General features: G+C 51.4%; 2 protein-coding genes across 7 annotated transcripts in view; one reads left to right on the top strand and one right to left on the bottom strand.

Annotated features, from left to right (window-relative positions):
• COL5A3 (collagen type V alpha 3 chain) overlaps window positions 1-21423 on the bottom strand; it is a 74621-nt gene extending 53198 nt beyond the window's left edge. For 3 of the 5 annotated variants that reach the window (XM_074338205.2, XM_088792483.1, XM_074338206.2), the window contains exon 1: window positions 20943-21423. In XM_074338205.2, coding sequence (XP_074194306.2) covers window positions 20943-21042 — 100 coding nt within the window. In that variant the 5' untranslated portion in view covers window positions 21043-21423. The remainder of the gene's footprint in view (window positions 1-20942) is intronic. The other 2 variants (XM_074338207.2, XM_074338208.2) reach the window with 1 other exon arrangement.
• On the top strand, window positions 1-25607 carry LOC109454371 (complement C3-like). Of its 2 annotated transcripts, XM_019744955.3 has the most exons (41): window positions 1-354; window positions 494-701; window positions 1166-1340; window positions 1506-1576; window positions 1674-1762; window positions 1842-1924; window positions 2157-2244; window positions 3095-3197; window positions 3296-3416; window positions 3686-3801; window positions 4469-4609; window positions 4690-4899; window positions 5106-5315; window positions 5614-5772; window positions 6016-6145; window positions 7201-7278; window positions 8685-8882; window positions 9069-9180; window positions 9488-9576; window positions 9672-9811; window positions 10215-10421; window positions 11107-11158; window positions 11331-11417; window positions 11587-11790; window positions 13043-13118; window positions 13363-13531; window positions 16414-16509; window positions 16671-16824; window positions 17666-17835; window positions 17999-18157; window positions 19257-19316; window positions 20244-20334; window positions 21769-21814; window positions 22778-22865; window positions 23164-23250; window positions 23474-23579; window positions 24066-24155; window positions 24451-24537; window positions 24625-24714; window positions 24829-24964; window positions 25388-25607. In XM_019744955.3, exons 1-41 carry the CDS (start codon window positions 284-286, stop codon window positions 25518-25520), a joined length of 4980 nt encoding a protein of 1659 aa, XP_019600514.2. In that variant the 5' UTR covers window positions 1-283; the 3' UTR covers window positions 25521-25607. The 2 variants fall into 2 exon arrangements, with proteins under 2 accessions (XP_019600514.2, XP_019600516.2); XM_019744957.3 differs by lacking the exons at window positions 23474-23579; window positions 24066-24155; window positions 24451-24537; ... (1 more) ...; window positions 24829-24964; window positions 25388-25607 and having other exon boundaries at window positions 23035-23170.
• Window positions 25608-26575: the final 968 nt, after the last annotated feature.

Here is a 26575-nt window from a genome sequence, read left to right on the forward strand (position 1 = left end):
AGGGCTCCATGGCTCATGGAAAAAACAACCCCTCTACCACTCTGGCCCCCAAGAGAGGAGCTGGAACCCTTCTCAATGCAACTGTCCCCAGCCTCCCAATGGAGGCTTGGTTGAGAAGGGGGGAACAGCCCCCCCCGCCCCCATTGGATTTATGGAGATTCCCTCCCCACATCCGTTTAGATATTAACTCAGCCAGGACAGGCCAAGACAAACAGACCAGAGCTGGGGCCGACAAGAGGACAGACATCTGTGGCCAGTGGCCTTGCGTCATTTTCCCACCGCCATGGACGTGCACTGGCCCCTGGGCTTGATTCTGCTCCTTTTGGGGATCCACCGCACCCAGGCTGAGCCATTGTGAGTCTGGGAAACTGAGGGGACTTGGCCGGCTGCCTGCATATCTGTGGTCTTGAGGACTCTGCACAGGACCCCATGTGTCTCTGCTGTTGCCTCCCCCACGCGAGTCCCCTGTGCCTCTGTATTTGTCTACTGGCAGGTACATCCTGGTGACCCCCCGAGTCCTGCGCGTCGGCAGCCCTGAGACCATCCTCGTACAGGCTCACTCAGACTCCGAGCAGCCCCTCAGCGGAACCCTCGAAGTTAACCTCACTGTGTGGGACTTCCCCATGAAGAAGACGGTGGTGGCTCAGAACCAGCTCCTTCTCTCATCGGAAAACCACTTTATGAACCAGGCGTCTGTGGTGGTAGGTGCCATGCCAGGATGGGCGGCTCTGGGAGGCTCTGGGCCAGCAGCAAGGCTGGAGAGGGCCAGATGGTAGAGGGACTTCCCACAAGAGACACGGAAATAGACTCAGGGCTTGGCTATATTTGCTGCTCCTTATGTCCTGTCCATTTAGAAATCAAAAGTCCCCTAAGTCTGGGCTCCAAGAAGGGCCATGATTAACCCATATGATGCCTCTGTGCGAATTAATAAAAGGCGTCCTCTGCTGGTGGCTTGGGAAACCGAGAATGGCCTGGATTGCATCCCAGCCTTGGCTGGATGTCCTTGTGCAAGAGCAAACTGCACAGCCTCACACAGTGACCTCGCTCCCAAAGGCAGAGCCTGAGGGCCCCCACCCAATTGCTTCTCCCAAGATCTGGCCCAGGGCTTTGCCTCCAGGCATGGAGACCCTGGCGGGGCCTGAGGAGCATGCGCATCTCTCCCCAGATTCCTGAAAGTCTGGTGTACCCCCCACAACCGGGACAGCAGTACATCATCATCCGGGCAACCTGGACACCCACCTCGGCATCCTCGTTCATGGAGAAGATGGTGCTGGTGGCTCCCCATGCGGGCTTCATCTTCATCCAGACAGACAAGACCATCTATACCCCTGATCACTTGGGTACAACCTCTGGGCCCTTGGTGTGGGGCAGGCACTGACGCTCACCCCAGGCTCTCCCAAATGCCCGACATGTTTCTCCTGGGGTCTCCCCACTGCCCAACACCCTCATGACTACACCCCCTTCCAATCTCTATCCAATGCTCAGAGTCTTCCCTCCTCCTCCAGTTCAATACCGGGTGTTCACTGTGAACCACAAGATGGATCCTGTGACCAGGACATTCACTTTGGACATCAAGGTGGCCTCTCCTGATGGGAGGGTGGATCCCGGACACTGGGGTGATAGCATGTGCTGAAGGCCTATGGGTATGAATCACCCACCCCCTGTCCCCACAGAACCCGGAAGGGATCACTGTGATCAGCCAGGATCTGGTGGCCCAGGGAGGTTTCTTCGCCAACTCCTTTCACCTCCCAGAGCTCATCAGGTGCCCTGCTGGAAGCCCTAGGGACGGAGGGCGGGAGGGTCTCCTCAGTCTCCATCTCTCCTAACTTTCTGTGCCTCAGTCTTGGGACCTGGAGCATCGAAGCCAGTTACCGTACTGCAGCCAAGCAGAAGTTCAAGGCAGCCTTTGACGTGAAGGAGTATGGTGAGCAGGGTGTGGCAGGGAGGGCGAGGAGGGACACGCCAGAAACTGGGCTGCAAACGGAAAGGACATCTCATGGCACACCTGTGCGCTGGGGCCCGAGCTGGGTACTGGTGAACAGGACTGTGTGTTCCAGCCCTTGGGGGTTGCCAGCATCACCAGGGACGAAGTGGGACAGTGAGGGGAAGAGGGGGAATGGTGAAATGCTGAGGTCTACTGCCTTTACTCCATCCAGTGCTGCCATCTTTTGAGGTCCGGCTGATCCCAAACAAGCCTTTCTTCTACCTCAGCGATGAAGCTCTGGGTGTGGAAATCCAGGCTTTGTGAGTCCCCTTCCCCCTCCCAGCCTGGCCAGAGGACCAAAGACACCAAGAAACTGAAGGGTAGAGAGAAGGGGGCCACTTCTGTAGCACCTAGGGTGTAGTAGAGGCACTCTCTGCCACGCATCAGATATTCTTGGCCACCTACATCGTCCCATGAGGTTGTATAGACCACGTCTGCCACCGGTGAGGTTGTGCAGACCACCCCTTCAGGTTTCTGGGGTTGTACAGGCCACCTTGTTTACCGAATGGAATTGTACCACATCTCATGGTTTGGACCATTTCTGAAGGTCCACAAGGTTGCACAGGCACCTTTGGCATCTTGTGAGGTTATTCAGACCATCTTTACAGTTCTATGGAATTGCAAATGCCACATTTGCTGCCTTGTGGGATTTATAGACCATCTCCACAGCTCTATGAGATTGTACAGGCCACGTTGTCTACTTAAGGTTGTGAGAACCATATCTGCCACTTCTTAACATTATACAGATCATTCCTGCAGCTATATGATGCTGTACAGGCCACCTGATGAGGCTGCACAGGCCACCTCTGCCACCCCATAGGTTGTTCAGACTTTTATGTGGCTCCATATGGTTGTACAAGCTACCTCTACCATCTCATGAGGTTGCACAGCCCACCTACAACCCAACAAGGCTTTACGCGACATATTTATCACCTCCCAGAATTTTGTTCATCAGCAATGAAATCATCTATGTTTCCAGGGGCCACCTCTGCCCTTCCCAAAGTTTTCTAGTCATTGTTGCAGCCCCGTGAGATCATACAGGCCACCTCTACCGCCTCATTAGGTTGTGTGGGTGCTTCACAGACAGCAGAGTGACCCTTTATCCTCCAGGTATATATTCAACAAGCCAGTGGATGGACATGCTCTGGCCATCTTTGGAGTGAAGCTGGATTCCCGTCGGATACCCATTCAAAGCTCCCTGCAGAGGGTGGAGGTGACCAAGTCTGGACTACTCCCCAGCCTCCCCTCCCCCAACCCTTTTCCACTTCCCCAGAAAACCACATCCTTTCCTTTCTCTTGCCCCAAGAGCAGATATCTAAAGGCCAGGGTCACGTCTCCCTTCAGAAGGACACACTGATGGCTGCATTCCAAGGCCCAGAAGAAGACTTCATTGGGGCCTCAATCTTTGTCAATGTCACCGTGTTCTCCTCAGGTGCCACCTTCACCCAAACCCCTGGTTGAGGTCAGGACACTGTGTTCTTTCCCAGCCCATACATTCTGTCTATGTAACCTTGGGCCACCTCCTGCCTCAGTTTTCTCATCAGAGAAATGGGAAAACACTTGTAGGGCTGGCAGGAGTTGAAATTGTGTTATTGTCTTTCCCTATCTTCACCAAGATGGGCCTCCCACACCAGCAGCCCCACCACTTTCCCAAGAAATTGAACCTCCTCTGAAAACCTCATCGTCCCACTGTCTCTACAGGGGGTGAGATGGTCCAGGCCGAGACCTCGGGGGTGAAGATCGTCCGGAGCCCATACAACATCAAGTTCATAAGGACACCCCAGTATTTCAAGCCAGGGATGCCCTTCCATTTTAGGGTCAGGATCTGGGTTCATTCTGCCTAGGGACTCAGGGCCCCACCCCCAAAAAGACCTCCCAGGAAATAAAAACCCATATGGGACTCATCTGCCCCTGATAACTCATCTATCATGCCCCTCAAACCAATCCCAAGGTTCCCTCAAGTCTTAAGCCATGTCTCCCCAAAGCACATTGATGGCTCCAGAATATCTCTATGGGGGCTTAGGAGTCACAGTCAGGCTAGAATGTGGTACTTAGGGTTTTTTATCTTGAGGCTACATTTGCATAGCAAGCATGCTGTTTTGTCATACATTCATTTGGGTTGACTTTGAGATGTTTGATGGGCATTAGGAAAGCTAGAGCCACTCTTTAGTACCAATCCTACTCTGAGTTTTACCCAAGCCCTCCATGCCTTCAACTACCTTCTCCACCCCCAATTTCACCCCACCCCCATCCCTTGGGCACACCAACACCCACCCAGGGCTACCACATATGGTTGTGCATTGCAAAACTCTAGGCGGTGCCATTCATAAAGACTCTAATATGAATGATATCCCTGGTGTTGTCCAGTACACAACTTGCACAGCTGTACAAGGCAGTCCTATCAAGGTTGCATTCCCAGTTCCCAACTTTCATGCCAGTCCACTCCCAAGTCTGTCCTTCATCTCACCCCACATTTTATCCCAGGTCTTTGTCTCAAATCCTGATGGGTCCCCAGCCTACAATGTCCTCGTCCACTGCCAAAACCACAAAGTGCGCACCTTGTCCAGTGGGGTGGCCGCTCTGACCATCAACACAGACGCAAATATGGAGCAGCTCCCTATCCTGGTACCAACCTGACAGGGCAGGGACGATGGGGTTGTATGAGCTGGAAGGATTGGGAGTTACTTGCCCCTCACTCTCCCCAGGTGGAAACTGATGAGGCTCTCCAACCAGAGGAGCAGGCATCAGCCAAGATGACGGCTTGGCCTTACTCAACTCAGAATGGGTCAGGGAACTTCCTGCACATTGAGGTGAAGACGTTAGGCGCAGAAGTTGGCAACAACATCCATCTGAGCCTCAACACAAGGCATCAGAACCCTGAAACCAAGGAGCGTATCACTCACTTCACCATCCTGGTGAGACACTAGGACCAGGATTTGAGTCAAGGAATCCTTTCTCTGGAACAATCTTGGCTAGCTGGGTTGGAGAAACTATGAACAATGGTGTGAAAGTGGGAACCATCTGGGGTGAGCTCAGGCCAATGGGCTGAAGCAAAGGGACTCTGAACTCCCTTTTTGGGCTGATCCTAACTTTCTCATCCTTGGCTTTCCTTGTCTCCAAGGTCCTGAGTAAGGGTCAGATCGTGTGCGCCAAACATCAGTTAAAAAGTCAAGGAAGTGTCTACACGTCAACCACTATTGATGTGACGTCAGAGATGATGCCCTCTTTCCGCGTCCTGGCCTTTTATTTACTGCCCAGGGGAACAGGCCAGGACCCTGAACTGGTGGCCGATTCCATATGGATCGATGTGAATGACAAATGCATGGGAACGGTGAGCCAAACTCCTTCAAGTTGTACATCACCATCATAAAATTTGGGAGAAGGTCTGTCCAACTTCCAGGGCTCCCAGTCTAGGGACCCGTGAGTGTAAGAGGAAGAGATGTGGCCTTAAAAGCTCAACTTGGGGTTAGAGACAATGCAAGTAAATGTATGGAGTTGGGATTGGCCTGGTGGAGTTCTCTAATGCTTCATTAGAGCAATAAGTAACATGAACCTGAAAGTGGACTTTGGGAAGCCCCTTGGTAGCCTATTAGCCCCCTTTTCTGACATCTCTCTTTTTCCTAGCTCAGCTGAAGGTTGGCTTAACGAATGAACCCTTTGATTCTTTGGAGCCCAACAGCCAGGTGGAAGTGAAGGTGACAGGTGATGCAGAGGCCACAGTGGGGCTGGTGGCTGTGGACAAGGCTGTCTATGTCTTGAACAGCAAACATAAGCTTACACAGAAGAAGGTAAGAGCATGTGGGTTTGGGGTCAAAAGGTTGCCTAGACATTCTAGCTGGAGCTTCACCTTCTTCAGCTGTAAAATAGGCAACATTGATGGTTGCAAAGATTCAAGGAGCTAGTGCACAGCATAGAGATTGGCATGTGGTAAGGGCTCAATAAATGGGAGCCAGCAATTACAGTGCAATATTGCACTTTTCCTGGATGGGGCCATATTGGCTCAATATGTAGGTTCCTCTCTTGACCCCCAGGTCTGGGATGTGGTGGAGGAGCATGACACTGGCTGCACAGCGGGCAGTGGAAAAGACAATCTTGCTGTGTTCAAGGATGCTGGACTGGATCTGAAGATGAGCACAGGGATGGACACCCTGGCAAGCTCAGGTGCAGGCAGGGGCTGGGAGGGGGGCAGGTGGCAGTCAAGGATCGAGGCAATGCTGTATAATGGTTAAGAACCATTGGCATCTAATGGTTAAAAACCATGGGATTTGGCATCAAACAGACGGACTAAAATCCAGGACCCTGACACTTACCATGAGCCAGTCACATTTCCTCCCTGAGTCTCAATTTTTCTGTCCATAAAATGGGGATAATAATACAAGTAACTAACTGTATGTTAGTTAAGAAACAGGTTTGGTTATGTGTATCGGAGATACAAATTAACTGTAGTTTAAATAAGATAAAAGTTCATTTCTCTCCCAGTAACAGTCCAAAGATCATTCTGGGACTCAGTCTCTTTCTAGTGTGTTGCTCTGCTGTATTCCAAGATGGTACCTCATCAGGATCTCATTCCAAGCATCAGGATGAAGTCTAGAAGGGAAGGAGAGGACCCTTTTTTCACATGCCCTTGGCTATTACACAGTCGCATGACCCATCCTAGGTGCAAGGGAAGCTGGGAAATGTAGTCTTCATTCTGAGTGATATACAAAGGTGGAGGTTTAGTTGCCACAGATGACAGGAGGAGACTGAATACTGGGGACAACTTTCAGCTATAAATAGTGATATTAATAACAGTTTCTATTTACTGCAAGCTAGACCCTGTGCTAAGTACTTCTATATGCACGATCTCATTGATAGAACTATGATTATACTCATTTTACACAGCTGGGGAAAGTAAATGCCCAGAGAGATTAGTGACTTGCTAAAGACCTCATAGCTTTTAAGTGGTGAATTTTAAATATGAGGGACCTGTGGGATAAAAATTAGGTGATTCATGGGGTGGTCAGTTAGCTCAGTTGGTTAGAGCATGGTGCTAATAATACCAAGGTTGCCAGTTCGATCCCTACATGGGCCACTGTGAGCTGCGCCCTCCTTAAAAAAAAAAAAAAACGAGGTGATGCATATAAAGCACTGGGCATACAGTAAGCACGCAATAAATACCATCAAAGATATTTATAGTGATCTTGACAATTGTCCTCATTCTTCCCTCTGACCCCCAGACTGGCACTGCCCTCAGAGCCCCCCTCCCAGCCGCCGTCGCCGCTCCCTGAAGAGACTGGAGACCAAGAGGAATGCAGGTCAGAGCCAAAGCTGGATGTAACCTACTGTATTCATCAGGACTTGGGACAGAAAACTGAAATCACTACGTTTTCAAGCAGGGTGGGAGGGATTTAATTATAGGAGTTTGGTGCTTTCAAAATCATTTGGCGGGCTATAGGAGTGGAAATTGGAAGGCTGCTTGGTGGAACTCCCCACTGTAGTTCTTGCAATGCATGAAATCTCATGAGGCTAGTGGGTAGATAGGGGAACATGGAATATTTCCTATTAAAAAAACACACATAGAGTCTATTATCCAACTGACACTGTACATAGTTATTACAATATTATTCACTATATTCCTCATACTGTTTTGTATACCTGAAACTAATTTTTTTAAAAACCTGCACATAGACAGGCTCACACATCGGCTACCACTGCTGCAGGGACAACGGTCTCTGCTTCTCTTCCACCTTCCAAATCTCACACAAGAGCATCTTGGGGGCAGAATCGAATTGCATCCAGAACTGTAGTAGGAAGAGTCTGGGAAATGTAGTTTTTAGATGTCAGGCTTCTGTGATACTGGAGGGAATGTAAACAAAAGGAGAAATGGGTGCTGAGTGCCAGTGGGTAATATCTGGCTCTGATCCTGGGGCTCTAGGAGAACGAGTGTGGTGTTAGAAGCATGCTTTCTATGAATATTAGATTTTCCAGTCTCTTTGAGCAACATTAATGACTTGGTGGATCTAAATAAAGGGAAAATAAGTGAAATCTAATAAAAATCGAGGTAAAAATAAAAAACTCTAACTAATTACAGTATCAAAAATCATGCTAACCTTCGTGGGGAGGTTTATAATATGAACCATTGTTTTGTTTATGGTAATGATCAATCACATTATTTAACTATAGATGTTCCAATTGTGTTATATGGTGGACAATGAGGTTTTTAAATTGTGATCATTTTATCTTTAAGTGCATTCTTTCAGGTTGCTAACTTGGAAGCATTCAGCTTGACATCACGCTTTGCAACAAGTCCTATGTTTTCATTTCTTAAAAATACATAATGAAAATTGGGAGTCAAAATGGCATCTTTTATAAATAAACGTGGCATTACCAATCCCTGTTAAAAAGAAGGAGAATGAGGAGGGGTGGGGGAGGGAAGGAGAAGCAACATTAGCATGGGTTCTAGTCCCACCTCTGCCACTTGCAAGCTGTGTGACCCTGGGCCAGTGAATAGACTTCTCTGTTGTTCAACTTCTTCATCAGAATTCACCATATGAGTCCAATGTGAGGTTTCAGAAGGAAGATACAGGCAAAGTGTTAGGACCAGCATCTGCCAGAGTTATGGCTAAATAGAGGCCAAGTAGACATGGTATTGAGGTGGTCGGCTCCACACTTCCTCAGGTCTTACCCCGTCCCTCTTCATCCCTCTAACTTTGGCCCACAGCGAACAAGTTCGAGACAGAGCTGGAGCGAAAGTGCTGTGAGGCTGGACTCCGGGAGAGCCCAGTGGGGCTGTCCTGTGAGGAGAGGACCCAGCATGTCCGCTATGGGCCAACTTGTGTCACTGCTTTCCTGAGCTGCTGCCATCTATCTGAGGCCCTGACTCGGGAGGCCCGGGAAGAACAGCTGCTTCTGGGGACAAGTGAGGGGACCATGGCAGGAAGCACAAGATTGGGGGGGTTGAGAGGTTGGGAAGGGAGCCATGGGACAGGTCAAGGGGTGATATGGTCCATAGGGGAACGAGGTGGGAGGACCCCTCTGAGGAGGCTGCTGAGCCAGCCAAGGGAGATATGCAAAGGAGACCCCGCTCCACACCCCCTCCCTGCAGCGGATGAAGACGAGGACTTTGAAGACATCTTTCTGGAGGACCTGCCTGTCCGGACCTTGTTCCCTGAAAGTTGGCTCTGGAGGAAATTTACTCTGCCAAAAAGTGAATCGGGGTAGGACCACCACCGCGCATGCCAGCCTCTTGTCCCTGGCCCTTCCACGCATCAGTGGATATCCATCACAGACAATGCCCCCAGTGGTGACATTGAGCTCTACTCCCACAATTGAGCATAGTCCCGTGATAGGAACCTCCCTGGATGGCAATACAGATCCCAGTGCCCCCAAAATGATGACCCTCTCATGACGATGCCTCTTATGAGGTGACCCACTGACCCCTCCATAGTGATCATAGCCCTGGACAGAGGCTCTGTCCAGGCAGCACCATCTCACTGACACCCTGCCCTGCCCCGCCACTTCCAGGAGCGTCTCACACTACAACATTCGTGTGAACCTGCCAGATTCCATGACCACGTGGCAGTTTGTGGCCGTCAGTCTCAAGGCTGGACAAGGTGACCCCACAAGCCCAATGCTGAGAGGACAGGAAAACATCCAGCCCTGGGACAGTGGGATTCTGCTGAACTCCAACATGGTCTCCTGGTTCTAGGTCTCTGTGTCTCAGACTCCTTTGAGCTGACCGTTAGGAAATCGTTCTTTGTGGATCTTAAGCTGCCCTTCTCTGTGATCAGGAATGAGCAAGTCCAGATCCAAGCGGTGCTGTACAATTTCGGGAACCGCCAGGCCAAGGTGAAGCCTCCAGCCCTCCCTTTCCTGCCAAAACATCTGTCAGTGTGCTTTATAAAGGGGATGGGGTGTGTCATTATTCAAAAAGGCCGGAAAAGTGGTGGCCCTTTTGAAAAACTTCTAAGGTATTTTCTTATTGAAACCTCACAATAACCTCAGCAGTGGGTGCTATTATTGTTCTTTAGAGATGAGGAAAGTGAGGCACAGAGAGGTTAAAGGGCTTTCCTGAGATCACACAGCACGTAAGTAGCAGAGGGGGTTTGAACCCAGGCAGTGTCTTGCTGTCAATCAGTATGCTATGCTATCACCTGCTCAGGTTCTCAGGGCCAGGACAGAGGGGACTGTGACTCCAGGGTCCTAGGCCACCCAATGCTTCAGGACCCCCCACCTGCCCACTCTGCCCCAGGTCCGCGTGGAGTTCCCCTACAAGGAGCCGCTGTGCAGCGCATCAAAGCCAGGAGCCCCATCCCGCCAGATGGTGGTCGTGCCTGCCACCTCAACCAAGATGGTGCCCTTTGTGCTTCTCCCACTTGTGGTAGGCAAAGTGGATGTGGAGGTCAAGGTCGTGGGCTACGGGGTGCAGGATCACGTGAAGAAGACACTCCTGGTCCAGGTAATGGACATCCCCTATGCCTGGCTGTCAATGCAGACAGTGGGGCATCCCCTGGGCCCCAGGCTGTGGGACCACAGGAGGGGCAGGTGGGCCCGGGATCAACAAACAGGCCTCCCAGATGGAAGTGAGGTGAGAGAATGGATCTGAAAGTTCAACCACAGAGCTCCCACTTTGCAACTTTGGAGTCAGGCCTGGGTTCAAATCTTGTCTCTGCTGTGTGACCTTGGGCAACTCACTTAACTTCTCTGAGCCTCCATTTCCTCATTTGCAGAGTGGGGATAATCAGCATACCCACAAATAATCAGACAGCTGTGAAAATTGCGCACAACTGGGTGTGACCCATCAATAAGACTTTATTTTCTTAACAAACACATGCTTAGCTCTTATAATATAGTAGTGCTTTAAAAATATTAACTCATTGAGCCCTCAGAACAACCTGAGGTAGGAACTATTACTCTTTTGACAAATGAGAAAAGTGAGGCACAAAGAGATAAAGTAATTTGTCCAAGGTCACACAGATAGGAAGCAGAAGAGCTAAGATCTGAACCCAGGTGTACGAGTATTAGGGCTCGAGAGTCTGTGATCTTACTGGCTAAGCAATGCTTCCTCGTAGTGTCATTGCAATTGTCATTATTGCCATTGTTGTTTTGTTATTTTTAACTTGCTTCCTCATTGTATTTCACAGGCAGGAGGGCAAATAGAAAAAATGTCCCATAGCATCGTCCTGAACCCCCAAGGTTTGTGAGGTCTAAAGGGAGCATGTGGGATCCTGGGGACATGCCAGGGCAGAGGAAGGGGCTAAAATGAGGGGGTCTGGCCAGGTGGGCAGTCCGAGCTCCTTGCAGGCTCTGTGCCCTCTGACCTCCCCAGCCCCCGACCTGCTTATCACAGAAGGTTGTGCCTGCGCAGGTCAGACCCAGATGGAGGTGCTGCCAAGACAGACTGTTTGGAACAAGGTGCCCGATACAGAGGCAGAAGTGTTTATCAGCGTCCAAGGTGCTTAGGGCAGAACGGGCTCCTGGGGGGATGCAGGGGGGCAGGGGGAGCTGGCTCCTCCGGGACCTGCCTGGGCACAGTGGCAGCAGGACCTGGCAGTACCCATGTGGGGTGATCGGCGGCTATGGTGGCTTAGGCCATTCCCGAGGTGACCCTGCCCACCTGACAGGTGACATCCTCGGGGAGACAATCCTGGGCAGCCTGACACCCAGAGAAACGCACGAGCTGCTGAGGCTCCCGACCGGCTGCCCTGAGCAGACGCTGAGCAGTCTGACCCCCGTGATCATCCTGACCCGCTATTTGGACACCACGGGCCAGTGGGGCAAGGTGGGGGTGGAGCACAGGGACCAGGTGATGAAGAACATTGTCAGCGGTGAGTGCCATTCCCCCGGGACTCGACGAGGGTGTCTGGGGCACCCGCAGCGTTAGAGGAGGCCCCCATGGGACCCTCCCAGACAATAACACCCGAACTCTGACTCATGTCCCAGGTGACAACCTGATACCAACCCCCATGTGATTCCCAAACAGTGACCCCCAAATAGTCATCTTAAGGTGACACTTTGATGACTCTTGAACTCTGACTCCTCTTCCAGTTGACAACATGATAGCAAGTCGCCCAGGTGACCCCAAACAGTGACCCCCACTTTACTCCTTCACCTGGATCCCCCTCCCAGGATACAGTCTGACAAGAGACACCCTGGTTTACCCCAAAGAAGCAATCCCCCAGGTTATGTTATATTCAGACACTGTCCCAGTTATACCCAGTCAGTGCCACGTCCTGGGTCACCCCCAGGGAACCTCCAAGCAGAAAACTCCAGAGCCCTCAGAACAACCTGAGGAGGTAGAATAATCCCAGGTGGTGGCCTCCCTCTCGGTTACACCTGAACGCTGACACCTCCCCAGGTTACAGCCAAACCTCCATGTAACAACCAGAGACAAATGCCTCTGGTTACACCCACACAGAGACCCTCAAGTTAATTAGGCCACTGACCCCTCTTCCCGGTTAGTCCCAGACACCAACTGTCCATCCAGGTGCTCTCAACAGTAATCCCCAGGTAACACCCAGACACTGTCACCGCTGATGTTACACCCGAGTATTAAACCTCCAGGTAACCTTCAGATAACACTCAACCAGCAATGCTCAGAACGTCCCTGAGAGGTGTCCTCCCAGACAGCACCCAGGAGTAACCTCCTTGAGGCTACACAGCCATGCTGACACCCCAGTTTGCAGCCAAAACAGACCCCCAAGAGAATGCCTCGGTAGTGGCCCCTCAGGGTACTCACTTTCCTGGGTTTCACTTTCCCTGAGCTCTCTGAGTGGCGATCCCCAGTCTCGGCCTGCCCCAGATGGGGTGGGTTCCCATGTTCCTCCCACATGCAACTGTGCACTGGTCACAGTTGCACAGGTCATACCTGGCTGTAACCTTCGTTTACACCTAGGCCCTGCAGCTCCCTCTCTATACACCTGGACAAGTCCCCTCCTCCAGGTTGCAAGTACATGGGATGCACCCCCAAATCTCACTCACACCCTGCCCCCCGAGGTTATACCTGATAACTGACTCGTCTTCCCAGCTACACCCCAACATCAATTCTCCCTGTAAGACCTCCTCCACCTGTTTCCCCAGGATACACCCGGATGCTGACCCACCGGAGCACAGATGGCACCTACCACATCCACAAGGGGAACCCGGGAAGCACCTGGTAAGAACAAGGACACTGGCCTAGAGGAAGCCCAGGGGCCAGCCTGGGGCTTGATGACCCCATAGCATCCATGCTATAGGGTGTTAGGGCAGGTAGGCTGCAGGCAGTGGCACCCATGCTAACTAGGTGTCAGTCTGGAGCCCCGTGGCGCATGATCGATGTCTGCGCAGTGTGGACGCCCCGAGCTTAGAACTGCCTTGGCTGCCATTCCCAGTAGTCACCCACCGTGTTGCCCTCCCAACAGGCTCACGAGCTACGTGTTCCGAGTTTTCAGTCTGGCCTACTCCATCATGACCGTCAGTGTGATTGACCTGCCCTCTCTCTGTGCCATTGCCCGGTGGATCATCACCGAGAGGCAGGCAGAGGACGGACACTTCTTGGAGAAGGGGCCTGTGATCATGGCGTCCATGCAGGTGCCACAGCCCCCCTGGTTGGGCTGTTCAAACAAAACCCAGGGCTCGGTACAGTATCAGGGGATTTCAGGCCCCTGCCCTGTTCTCGGGGAGAATGAGAAACGGAAAGAGCCAGGACCTGGTACCTAGCATCACCTCTCCCTGCTCTGGATCATGCTGTATTCTGTTACAGTGTGTGTGTGTGGGGGGGGGCTGGGTTCATCTGGAACCCCATCTCTCCCTCACCCTCACTTCGAGCAGTCAGGCATCCTGCCCCTTCTCTCACTGGGCCTGAGTCCACCCCACCTGCCAGCCAACATGCCAGCCTCCAAAAACAGGTTTCAAATGGCCTGGGAGGTCGCTCCTGCTCAAACACCTTCCATGGCTCACAGTTGCCGACAACAACGTCTCTCTACTGTATCCCTCTCTTCTGTATCTCCTCCCAAGCCTCTCCCCTCACTACTCCCTGCTCACAGGTCCCTCCAACTCACCTCCGTGTCTTTGCTCATGCTGCTCTCTCTGCATGGAATACCTACACCCCATCCCTTTTTTCTTCACCCAGCCAAATTATATTTTCTCTTTAGATTTAGCTCAGACACCACCTCCTCCAGGAAGTCTCCCCTGAATACCAGCCCTGTGTCTGTCTGTATCATTTCATCTATCACAGTATTCATTTATTCATTCAACAAACATGTATATCAGGCCTGTGCTAGGCAGAGGGGAGACATAGCAGTAAACAAGAAATTTACAGCCCCTACTTTGTAGAGGTCACAAGCTAGGGATGGGCGGAGGCAGAAGTTCACTAAATAATTAGAGATAGTGATTGTTTAAATCAAAATTGGCCATGTTCCGTGGGAGATAAATACCAGGAAAGAGTAATAGGGGTCATGCCTGGCCCTGGAGGTGTCAGGGGAAGCCTGCAAAACGAAGTGACAATGAAGCAGCAACTTGAAGAGGAATAGGAGTTGGGGGGGTAAGAATGGGAAGAGATCTCCAGGCAAAAGGAACAGCATATGCAAAAGGCCTGAGGTTCTATCATGTTTGAGGAGAAAGAAAAGACACCAGTGTCACCAGAGCCCAAAGATGGAGGAGAGAGTGGTCCATCCTAAGGCATGAGAGGGAGGAAAGATGTCAGGTCCTGAAGACTACAGAGCCTTGGGGAGCCTCAGTGAGGATTTGAAATAGTCTTTTCAGGGTTTGCTTTTTCTACGCTGTGAATCCTTCCAGGAAGGGAAGCGAGTCTAGATCATTGTAGTTGGCAAGTGTTTGCTGAATAAAACTCTAGATGAATGAAGGAAACAAGCAAACACAGATTGCACCCTCAGAGAAAGGGACTTAAGGAATCAAGAGGACCATGTGAGTGAGAGCCTGACACTGTACAGGAAGGTGGTACAGAGAGGGGTTACAAACACAGGTTTCACAAGCTCACAGATCTGAGTTTCTTTCTACCAACAAACATTTGTGCCAGGCACTCTAAGTGCTGAGGATCCTGGGCCAACAAAACAGATGAAAATCCCTGTCCTTGTAGGGTGGGCATCTTAGGAGTAGACAAGCAATAAGCAAAATGTAGACATAGACGTGGCATGTTAGAAGTGACATGGAGCAAGATGCAGGAAAAGGGGGATCAATGTGATGAGGGTATAATTTTGAAAGGCTTCATGAAGAGATGATTTTTGTACAAAGATAGGAGATGAGGGAGCAAGTCATGTGACTAACTAGGAAAAGAGTCTTCCAAGCATAGGGAACAGCATGTGCAAAGGCCCTGAGACTGGACTGTGCCCAATACACTTGAGGAACAGTGAAGAGACCAGTGTGACTGGAACAGAGTGAGCAGGGGGAGGAGGTGAGGACAGGGAGGTGTTGGAACAGAGCATGCAGGGCCTTGTGGGCTGCAGGCAGGACTTGAGCTTTTCCTCTGAGTGAGGTGGGAGCCATGGAGGGTTCTGAGAAGCTGAGGCACATAACCTGATTCAAGAGTCCATAGGCTTCAGTGGCCACTGTCAGAAGAAAAGACTGTGGGGGGTGTATTAGTTTCCTAGGGCTGCTGTAACAAAGTACCACAAACTGGGTGTCTTAAAAACAATAGAAATTTATTTATTCTCTCATAGTTCTAAAGGTTGGAAGTCCAAACCCAAGGTGTCAGCAGGGCCATATGCCTTTGGCCGGCTCTAGAGAAGAATCCTCCCTTGCCTCTTCTACCTTGTGGATCCTGGAAACACTTGGCATTACTTGGCGTGTAGCTGCATCCCTCCAATCTGTCTCCCTCTTCACATGCGCTTTTTCCTTCTGTGTGTCTCTGTATCGCCTTCTTATAAGAACACTAGTCATTAGATATAGGGACCACCTTAATTCAGTATGACCTCTTCTTAACTAATTACGTCTGCAAAGACTATTTCCAAATAAAATCACATTCTAAGGTTCTGGGTGGACACGAATTTTGGGAGGACACCATTCAACTCAGTACAGGAGTTGAGGGTAGAAGCTAGGAGACTAAAGAGGAGTTTGAACCCTAAGTCAGTCATTTATTAACAATGGAAAGACTTTGCCTCTCTGACCCTCAGTTTCCCTAGCTCCAGTTACATGGAGATACTGCAAGAATGCTCTGAGATGGCGTAGAGATCTTAGCACAGTACCCTCCATGGCTGTTAGCTCTTGTTAGTAAGGCAGACCCCACACAGACAGATATCAAAATGGCGTCTCCTCTCTCTCTCTCTCTCTCTCTCTCTCTCTCTCTCTCTCTTGCTCACTCGCTCGCTCTCTCTTTCTCTCTCTCTCCATCCTGCTTTTAGCATCATCCAGCTTAGAGCTGAGCACCTGGGAGCTTTCCAAGGTCAAACAGGAGAGGTTAGGGCAGGAGTCTCCAAAATGCTAAGGGGATCATGGGTGTGGTTCTGCATCCACAGGGTGGCTACAGAGGCTCCGAGGCAGACGTATCTCTCACAGCTCTTGTTCTGATCGCCCTGGATGAGGGGAAGGAGCTATGCAGCCAGGAGATACCGGTAGGACCCAAAGAGGAGGGCAGGATCTGCAGGGTGCCATATCCCCTGCACTCAGGGATCTGCCCCACCCTCATGGCCCTCTCAGTACATCCCTGTCTTCTAACTCCCAGACCCCTTTCCTCTGATCACCTCTCTCTAGCCTCCTTTCTCTGACTCTCTAGGATTTGATCGCCAGCATGGAGAGAGGCCGTGACTTCCTGGAGAGACGCCTCCCCGACATTCAGACAACCTTTGCCATAGCCATAGTCTCCTATGCTCTGGCCCTCACCGGGAGCCCCCGAGCCAATGACCGCCTTGACAGCTTTGCCAGCCCTAGTGCGTATGGGGCCATTTCTTAAGCAACTCTGTGTTAACCACAGTCACGGGGGTGGGGGAGGGAGATTGCATGATCCCAAATCCAGTAATATATGACTCATCACCCAGCATGTTTAAGCACTTATGGTGTGCCAACCCTTGAGCTCAGACCCCGAGAAATCTGATATGGTCCCTGCCCTAGAAGTTCTCACCGTCCCTGGGGGAGGCAGACAGAAGACAAACAAATTAATAGAGAATTACTAAGTGAGATAAATGCGGATATGAAACATACAAAGTGGGTGGGAGAGATGAGCAGGGGAGAAGAGTATGGCTTGGAGGTCTGGGACAGCCTCTGTGAAAAGGGGACCCCCAGCTGGAATGAAAGATGAGAAGGCCTACCTCTGTGAAAGGCCAAGGATATTCCAAGCTAAGGGAACAGCACGTGCAAACACCCGGAAGTGGGAAGGTTCTTGGAGTGGTCAAGGATGGAAAGAAGGTCATTTAACGTGGGTAACTGGGAAGGGTCTGCCTCCCGTGGCCTGCCCTATCTCACCCCCGAGTGCCCTATTTCATCCTCTCCATTCCCCAAGTCAAGGAGTAGAGTTAGACGAACTTGCTTTCTGTAGAATTGAAGGGACCCCAAGGAGCTTCTTTGAAACTCAGTTTCCCCATCTTTAAATAGTCTGTCTCTGAGAGTGATTCCGAAAAAACAGTGTCCATATGCCTCCTCAAAGAGGTTCACATAATGCAAGTGCTCGATAAAATAGCAGATGAGAAAAATTGATCCAGATAACATAGGAGAGGGCAAGTTTAGTTTAGGCGGGCCCAGATCTGGGCGACAAGGTGGGTATGCATCTTCTAGACAAAGACCACTGGCGAACGCGCAGGGACAGGAAGTCCCTGTACACCATTGAGGCCACCGCCTACGCGCTAATGCAGAAGCTGAAGCTGGGTCGGCATAATGAGACACAAGCCATCGCCAAGTGGCTGCTGGAGAAGCGGGAGCTGGGAGGAGGCTTCAAGTCCACCCAGGTGACCCGGGCCTCGGAAGGTGGGGGCTGCGGCGGGGGAGGGACGCCGAAGTGCTGCCGCGGACGGCCCACCGGAAGGAGCTGTCCGTGGTGCTGAGTCGCTACCTTGGTCTCCCGGGGCGCTGTCTGTGGTGCTGATCAAAGATCTCCATCCCAACACCCAGACCACGGTAGTGGCCATTGAGGCCCTCATCCGCTTCCGCGAAGCTGTCTCCTTTGAGGGTGTCCAGGATCTCCGCGTCCAGATCAGTGCCCCCAAGAGAGCCTTGAACATAGAGTGGCTCATCAATCAGAACAACGCTTACCAGCAGCGGTCAGCAAAGGTAAGGTGTGGAAGGGTAGCCAAGAATCATGTGCCTGCCAATCTCCTTCCTCAAGATTATCTCACACCATTGGTTATACCGTCACTGTGTTGATTCATTTATTGCACAAACATTTCCTGAGCGCCTACTGTGTGCTAAGCATTCTCATGGGCATTGGGGATGCATTATGAAAGATCTGTGGTCCCTGCTCTCACAGAACTTACAGTCTAGAAAGAAAGCATGACAATAAATACATTCTATTTTAATCTTTCTGAACACAGGGGAAAGAAATGTGTGTAAAGAGAAAAATAACCTGGGTGTGGGGAGCAAAGTAATCTCCATGACCTTACTCTATGGAGGAGGTGATATTTACCTGTAATCATCTGATGAATCTTTATGGAACACTTACTGTGTGCTGGACACTGTTCTAGGTGCCAGGAATATGGCCATGAAGAAGACAAAAAAAAAATCCCTGTCCCTGTAGAATTTTGTAGTTTGGTGGGAAGACAGACAATAAAGACGTGTGAATGAGTAAAACATGTAGTGTGTCAAATGGTGGCGAGTGCTATGGGGGCAAATCAACAGGAAGCGGGGTGGGGGCATCAAGGAGTTGCAACTTTAGATAGTAGGATGGGCAGGGAAGCTCTTACCAAGATGACATTTGAGCAAAGATGTTAAGGAAAGAAAGGCGTAAGCCTTGTGGATATCTAGGCAGAGGAAACAGCTGGTGCAAATGCTTTCAGGCACAAGTGTTCCAAGAACAGCAATGAAGTTTAAGCAGGGGTGGTGTGATTGGATGTGAATTTGTAATATTTTACTCTGGCTCATGAGGGAAGAATATGTGAGGGGAACAAGAGTAGATATAGAGACGCCTGGGATAAGGGTCTTGTGGGGGCTCCACGCATGGGGAACTTTATAGACACTGCCAAGTGGACAGATCAGAGATATATATTAGGACACAGCCTGAGTCAGCAGTTGTAGTTGATTTGTAGTAGAGTAGGCACCACAAATGCTCTATTAAGAAGGAAAAGTAAAACCATCTTTCCTCCCTACCCCCACTGCATTTGAGCCATGCTTTGCTGCTTTCTCCACCTCAAATCCTCCTTCCCCTTCCCTTCAGTTTTCTGCTCAAGACGACCTAGAGATCACAGCCAGCGGCAGTGGGAGAGGCACCATCTCGGTAAGTCGGGGGTCCCATCCTTGTGTTCCTTAGCTGGAGCCCAGGGTCCCCCTAGTTGGTGGGAATAGAGGCAAGTCTAGACTCCAAGACAAGATAGAAATCAGTAAAAAAAAAAAAAAAAGCTACCATTTAGAGCACTACTGTTTGCTACAAGCCAAACTAAAGACACTTCAACCCTCACCCTGGGAAGTTGGTAAAAATATGGAGTTCATGCAACAAGTGGGGAAATAGAGGATCAGAAATGTTTTCACCTGCTGAGTTAAGAGTCAGAGAAAGTAGAGGCCAGAGGTTGTTGGGCCTCTCTGTCCGTCCCATGCTGAGTTCCTGAGAGGGTGTCTCCTTCCTTGGCCCCCAAGGGAAGATTCTCCCTCCAGGGTGCCTCCCAACATCCAGAGGCTAATTTCACCCTACCCCCAATATCTGAGCCAGCAAATCCAGTACATCTCCAGGCCCCATGCCCTGTGGCTCAGGAGGACAGCCCTGTTGTTCACCAAATTTAAGGCAGCCTGTTCTCATGTTTCTGGCAATGGAGTCATGGTTGAATTGCTGGTGTTGTTGTGTGACCTTGGGCATGTCACACTTCTTGAGACTCAGTTAAATTTAAATTCATTAAAATTAAGTAAAATTTAAAATTCAGTTCCTCAGTCACACTACCCACATTTCAAGTGCCTGATAGCCACATGTGGCTAGTGGCTACAATACGGACAGGGCACATAGAGAACATTGCCATTATTGTGGAAGGTTCTATTACACAGAGCTTGTGTAGACTCTATAGGGTTTTCTGACTAGGGCATTCTGGGATTGGGGGAGGGGGCAGACTTTGCTATGAATTTCCCACAGGGGCAGAAACCTGGGTAGGGAAGGACTGGATCAAGGAGGAAAGGGAGTGAGTGCGGATGGGCTCTGATACCTTATCTCCCCTGGCAGATCCTGACCATGTACCACAGGTCCCTAGAGTCCTGGGAGGACACTTGCAGCCTCTATCACCTGAATGCTACTCTCCACAGTGCCCTGGAAGGTGTGCCTGGACCCAGCAATGCCCAAGCCTTTTTCATTATTTTATTTTAGTTATGATTCAATAAGCACATTTGTTGCTTTAGTTAGCCATTCAACAAATATTTATTGAGATTTACTATGTGCCCTGCCCCATTTTCTGACCCTCTTATTTAGAGACATAAACAAGAAAAATATCCTCTCTGCTCTCTCCTGGAGCCTACATTGTATTAGGGAGAGAGACAAGCAATAATACAGTCGTAACCATGTACAGAGGCTGCCAAAAAATGTATACACGTTTTAAGAAAGGAAAAAGCTATTAAAATTGTAATACTCAATATACACTGAAAACAAAAGATGAATACAAGTCACGTTTGACTTCTGCAATGACAAGAGGTGCTCACAGTGGTTACCATCAGCGTCCAGACACTTTTGATTAAGCTGAACTACTGCTTGAGCAGCGTTGACCAAAGTATCCCCTTGTATACATTTTTTGGCACCCTGGTATTATACCTCTACTATTATTTATTCACAACATAAATGACTCTACATTATAAAAAATAAATACGTAGCACAATAGCAGGTGATGATAAGTACCGTACAAAATAAAGTAGGAAAAAAAATGATACCGACTTGGAGGAGATCCAGGGGAAGTGCTCCGAGGAGACGGCGTTTGAGCTGAGTCATGGAAGAAGTGAGAGAGTGAGCCGTGAAGGATTTGAGGGGAAAACATTCCAGGCAAGGGGTAGAGTTTTAGAAGAAAGAGTTGGAGAGGTGACGGAGACAGATGGTGCAGAGACTTGTGGGCTACAGTGACGGCTCAGTTTTGCTCTGAGTGAAGTGGGGCCACAGAGAGTTCTGAGTAGAGGAGAGATGGGACCTAGCACAGCGTCGCACAGGCTCCCTCTGGTGGCTGGGGGGCAAATATACTGCAGAGGGCAAGGGCGGGAGCTGGGAGACCCAGGAAGAGGAGGCTGCACTGGTCCAACAAGAGATGATGAGGGCTGGACTACGGTGGGGGCTATGGACATGGTCAGAAATAGTGGGATTCTTAGAGTTCACAGTCTGGGGGACCAAGAAGGAGGAGAGAGGACACTGCCATTGGGAGCTCACTGTGGGGGTAGGGAAGCAAGCCTCACCAGTCCCAGGACTTTTAGGGACTAAAAGTGACCAAGGCTTTCGTCTGGGCCCTATTTCTTAATATGCAATAATAATAACTGACAGTTATAAAGCACTGGTTAGGTGCCGTGTTAAGGGCTTTATTTGTATTAACTCACTTAATCCTTATAACAACCCTGCTGGGTTGGGAATATTGTGATCCCTATGTACAGATTACAAAACCGAAGCACAGAGGTTAAGCAACTTGCTCAGTCACAGCACAGAGTCAGTATCTGAACGCAGGAAGCTAGCTCCAGAGGCTATGTTACCCGGCCTCTAAACTACTGCCTTCTCTCTGCAGAAAATAAAAAGGGGGAAGAGACCTTCCAACTCCGGATGGAAACAAGGTCAGGGCACCAGGATCTTGGGCTAGGCGGGAGGAAGGACTCACTTCCTGGTATCCAGACTCCTTAGCAGCTCTCCCTGTGTGCTGAGTGGAGGGTGGAAACCAGCTAAGCCTGCCTTTCCATGCCTGCCCCCTCATTCTACTTCCCATCCTGCCTTCCGCTGTCTGTCTCCTATTCTGCTCCCTTGTCGACCATCCTGCCTCCATTCTGCTATGTCCCGGGATGGCGGGCTCTACCACGGTAACACACCCCAGATGCCCAGAGCTGGCTCCAAGCCCCGCAGCTCTCTCCCATCCTCATTGTCTGCAGACATCCCAGCCCCCAACCCAGTCCTGCTCTGTTTCGCAAATGCCATCTCCCAGATCTGCTCCCAGATATCTCCAGATCTGCTGACTTGGTGTCAGGCTCTGTTCTAGGAGCTGGGGCACCCTTCCCTGCCTGGTGGAGCTCACACCTTATCAGGGAAGACAGACGATAACCAAATAATCACCCAGAATCAATGTAAAGTGACAACTGTGATTAAATGTGGGAAAGGAGCTACAGGAGGGCAAATTAGAGAATGATCTGACCAGAAAAGGCTTACCAGAGGGAGTGATGCATCAGCTGAGATTGCAAAGATGAAAGGAGGTTTCCGGGCAAAGAGGGAGGAATGAGGATTCCAGGCTGAGAGAACAGCATGTGCAAAGGTCCAGTGGCAAGAGAGAGACTGACACTTGAGAGCAATCAAATGGAGGCTGGGGTGGGAGGAGGTGAAGTGGAAGGGTGAGAGGCATTTAATAAAAGTCGTTAAGCAAGGAGGTGACATATCAGATTCCTGTTTGTTAAAGCTGTATGCTATTGGGGGCAGAGGAGTGATGGGGAGACCCAGGAGGAGGCTACTGCACTCTTCCAGGCAAAAAATGATGGTAGTGGGAGCGTGGGGGGAGAGGCAAGAGGAAGAGACTGGAGCTGTGAAATCCCCAGATTCCAGGGTGATCGAGAGGCCACAATGACCATCATGGAGGTTTCTCTGCTCACTGGCTTCTACCCCAACCAAGATGACCTCAAACAGGTAATGTAGGTTGCACCTGCCCCTGCTGAGCAGGGCAAAGTGCCCTGGCAACATCCCAGACTCCCAGTGTGGGCAGAGTGCAGCATCTACCCTTTATTAGTGCCCCATGATCACTTCTGTTGTCTTCCTGCCTGACCTTAGCCAAATCCTTGCCCTGATTGTGCCTCAGTTTCCCCAGCACTGAAGCTGATTGGACAAAGGCTGAGAGTTCTGAGAGTTACTTCACACTGACTGAAGCTCCTAAGGCTGTGAGCCTGGGGGGCCCCAGCTGACCTGCCATCCTCACCCTGTACCCCAGCTCACAAGCGACGTGGAGATGTACGCTTTCCAGTACGAGACCAAGACGAGCTCCAGTGACAGCACCGTTGTCCTCTACCTGGAGAAGGTGAGGAAGGTCGGATGTCCACCAGAGGCCTGTGGGCAGCTTGGTGGGCAGAGAACCCAAGGTCTGCGAGGTTCTCTTGGGTGGTGTTGCCAGAGAGCCATGCCATCTGAGGTCAGAACCTCAGTAGTCAAGGCCACATGGTCAGTCGTTATGAGCAAGGCTCTGGGGTAATCGCCCCATGGTCAGTGGCCCTGGTCACCTCAGACAGAATTCCCTCCCCTAGCTCTCCCACAAGGAAGACACGGTTCTGGGCTTCCGGGTCCACAGGATGCTGCAGGCGGAGTTCTTGCAGGCCGCCCAGGTCACGGTCTATGACTACTACGAGCCTTGTGAGCAGGGGAGGCCTGGGGGTGTAAGGGGAAGAGGTCTCGAGGGCAAGAGGCGTGCTAAGGACTGGGCCAGGTGGGAGGGATGAGGGGCAGGTGCAGGAAGGGGAAATAGAGCGCGGTTGAGAGGGGCCTGGGCATGGGGGGGGGGGGGGGCGGGCAAAAAAGGTGCTGGAAGGAACCCAAATGAGAGTGGTGACAGGGGGTGGTCAAAGTGGTGGGGAAGCCTGGAAGGGGGTGGGGCGGAGCGGGAAAAGGGTGTGGCCTGCTGGGAATGGGCTGGGGGGAAGGGGGCGGGGTCTTCAAAGGGGAGGACCTATGAGGGATGGCTGGGAAGGGCCAGGTGGGAAGGGGCCTGCGGGGCGTGGCCTGCGGGGCGTGGCCTGCGGGGGGTGCGGGGCAGACAGTTCTGGGAGCGGAGCCAGGCGCACTCCCACCCCCCAGGAACGCTGGCTCTAGCCAAACCCAGGCGTGTGCCCCGTCTCGCAGCCCGGAGGTGCAGCTCCTTCTACAACCTGCCAACAGAGCGATACGACCTGCGGAAAATCTGCCACAAAGACGTCTGCAGATGCGCCGAGGGTGAGGGCATGGGGACACGAGAGCCTGGGCTGCCAGGTTGGGAGTCCAGGAACCCTCTGTCACTTCCTGAGTGCTGTCTGGGCTGAGTTTAGGCAGAGAGAGACAGCGAGTTAGAAGACAGAGACAAAGAGAGACAGAGAAAAGGAGATCCAGAGGTAGAGATTGACACACATACACTGAGGCACAGTCGAAGTTGGAGAAAGGCCAGACCCAGAGACCTGGGGCTGAATGGAGGTCAGAGGGGCAGAAGCGCCTCCCCAGTGCAGCCAGAGCACCTGCCCCTCTCACCCTCCAGAACTGTGCCCTGCGCCGAGGAAAGCCAGCAACCAGCTGAAGCAGGAGGAGCTCCAGGCGGCGGCCTGTGAGGCAGGTGTGGACTTTGGTGAGTGTCAGGTGAGGCAGTAGGCAGGAAAAGGCCCACGCGCTGGTCAGATGCCAACACGATGGCCTCCTGCCCACCTCTCCCCAGTGTACAAGGCCAAGCTGGAGGCTGTGGAGGCCTCTGCCTCCAACCCTTATGTCTACTACAACATGCAGCTCCAAGCCATCATCAAAAGTGGTATGTCCCAGGTGGCAGAGAAGGCGGTGGGGCCCTACCCGGGGGGGTGGGGGGGGCAATGTGGGGGAGGGCCAGGCGTGTGCCCGCTCTCACACTGGGTCTTCTCTCCTCCAGGCACGGACTCCGCCACGCCGCTCACCATGAAGAAATTCATCTCCCATGCCACCTGCCACAACTCCCTGGAGCTGCAAGAACAGGAGACATACCTCATCATGGGCCAGACATCAGACCTGTGGAGAGTCAAATCTGAGTGTGTGGGGGCCTCCTGCTGCCCCGGGGATGCAGGCCTGGGCCCCCTTGCCTCCCCCAGCCCAGCCCTTGGTGTCACAATCTCTACTGCACCTGTCAGCAGGAGTGTTGGGTTTCAAGGCTGCCCTGAAAGGAGGTGCAGGCTTGTACACTGCACAAGTCCAAGGAACACCATTCACGCAGAGACGCTGTCGATGTAGATTTGGTTTTCCAGCAGTGGGCAGTAGAGTCAGAGGAAAGGGGACTTTTCTAATCCCCTGATGAATGGGCTAGTGGCTGGGGGACCCCAAGATGGCCCTATGGAGAGGACATAGGCTGAGACTCTGGAAGGCTGCCAAGCAGGGCAGAGGGGCAAGGCAGGGAGGTCTCCACACCTCTAGGGGCACCAGGCTCTCCTCACCCTCCTGTCCTCTCTGTTCCACAGTTACACCTACGTCCTGGGCAAGGAGACGTTCCTCATGCATTGGCCAGAGAATGGGGATGTGGGAAAGAAAGAATTGCTGGGCCAGCTGGAAGGATTTTCGGAATACATGAGCACCCATGGCTGCGAGTCCTGAGACTCTGAGACCTCTGCTGCTCTCAGGGTTATCTCCAAGCAGGCCGGGCCACTGGGCTTAACCCCAAATAAAGAACATGGAATGTCATACCCAAGCTCCGGGCATTTGTTCCTGTTCAGTATTGAGTGGGGCCTGCACAACCTGCCCTGGCATTGCCAGCACCTGTCTCCTCCCTCTCTCTCCTACTCCATTCCCATCACACTGGCCTCTATTGTGTCCTTTCAACATCCAAGTGGACTCCCACCTCAGGGCCTTTGCACTCACGGTGCTCTCTACCAGGTACACTCTTCCTCCAGATATCTGCATGGCTTGAACCCTTCTGTTATTCAGAGAAGGTGTTTAAGTGTCACTTCCTCGAAGATACTTGCTTTAATAACATATCTAAAATAGACCCGCTCCCATCACTCTCCCCTTACTTTGCGTTATTCCCTCAATAACACTTATAAATATATTGTGTATGATATCTATTGGTTTGATTGTTAAATGAGAGTTTCCCCTGCCCCACAATGTTAGCTCCTGCAGACGAACACTATGTGTATCTTGCTCACTGCGGTTTTCCCAGTTCCTACATCAGGGGCTGCTATATAGTAAGTGCTGAAGACATGATTGTGAATGAATGGATGAACTGATGAATGCATTGGCACCCACACTGCACTGGTCCTGGTGGATGCTTTAATGGGGAACCTCAGGCCACTGGGGAGCGAAGACGGGGCAGGGGAGGATGAATGAGTTCCAACAACGTGGCTGGGGTGGGAGTAGGGGACCTGCCAAGCCAAGGTAACAGCCCATGTGGGTCTCGGGGCACACTCCCAGGAATACTGGAGGGGCTGCAAGGTATTCAGGATGGCCTGAACTCGGGGTGTGAAGGAGGGACTGAAGGTAAGAGGGAGGAAGAGAAAGGCGGGGCTGAGGAGGCTGCCTGGGGGCTGACTTCATAAAGGGCTTTGAATACCAGGCTAAAGGGCTTGGTCATTATCAAGGGCAGTGGGGAATCATGGAAGGTGTTTGAGCAGAAGAGAAATTGACCAGCCCTGAGGTAGAAGGCCCAGCTGGCA

This window comes from Rhinolophus sinicus, chromosome 15 (assembly GCF_057876585.1).
Source record: "Rhinolophus sinicus isolate RSI-liver-muscle chromosome 15, RSI-T2T, whole genome shotgun sequence".
Classification (NCBI taxonomy): Eukaryota; Metazoa; Chordata; class Mammalia; order Chiroptera; family Rhinolophidae; genus Rhinolophus; species Rhinolophus sinicus.

Coding starts and splice junctions, on each gene's coding strand:
- LOC109454371 (XM_019744955.3), top strand. CDS start 284: ATGGACGTGCACTGGCCCCTGGGCTTGATTCTGCTCCTTTTGGGGATC. Junction 21,815..22,777: donor CAACTCCGGATGGAAACAAG/GTCAGGGCACCA, acceptor TGAAATCCCCAG/ATTCCAGGGTGATCGAGAGG. Junction 24,965..25,387: donor CTGTGGAGAGTCAAATCTGA/GTGTGTGGGGGC, acceptor TCTGTTCCACAG/TTACACCTACGTCCTGGGCA.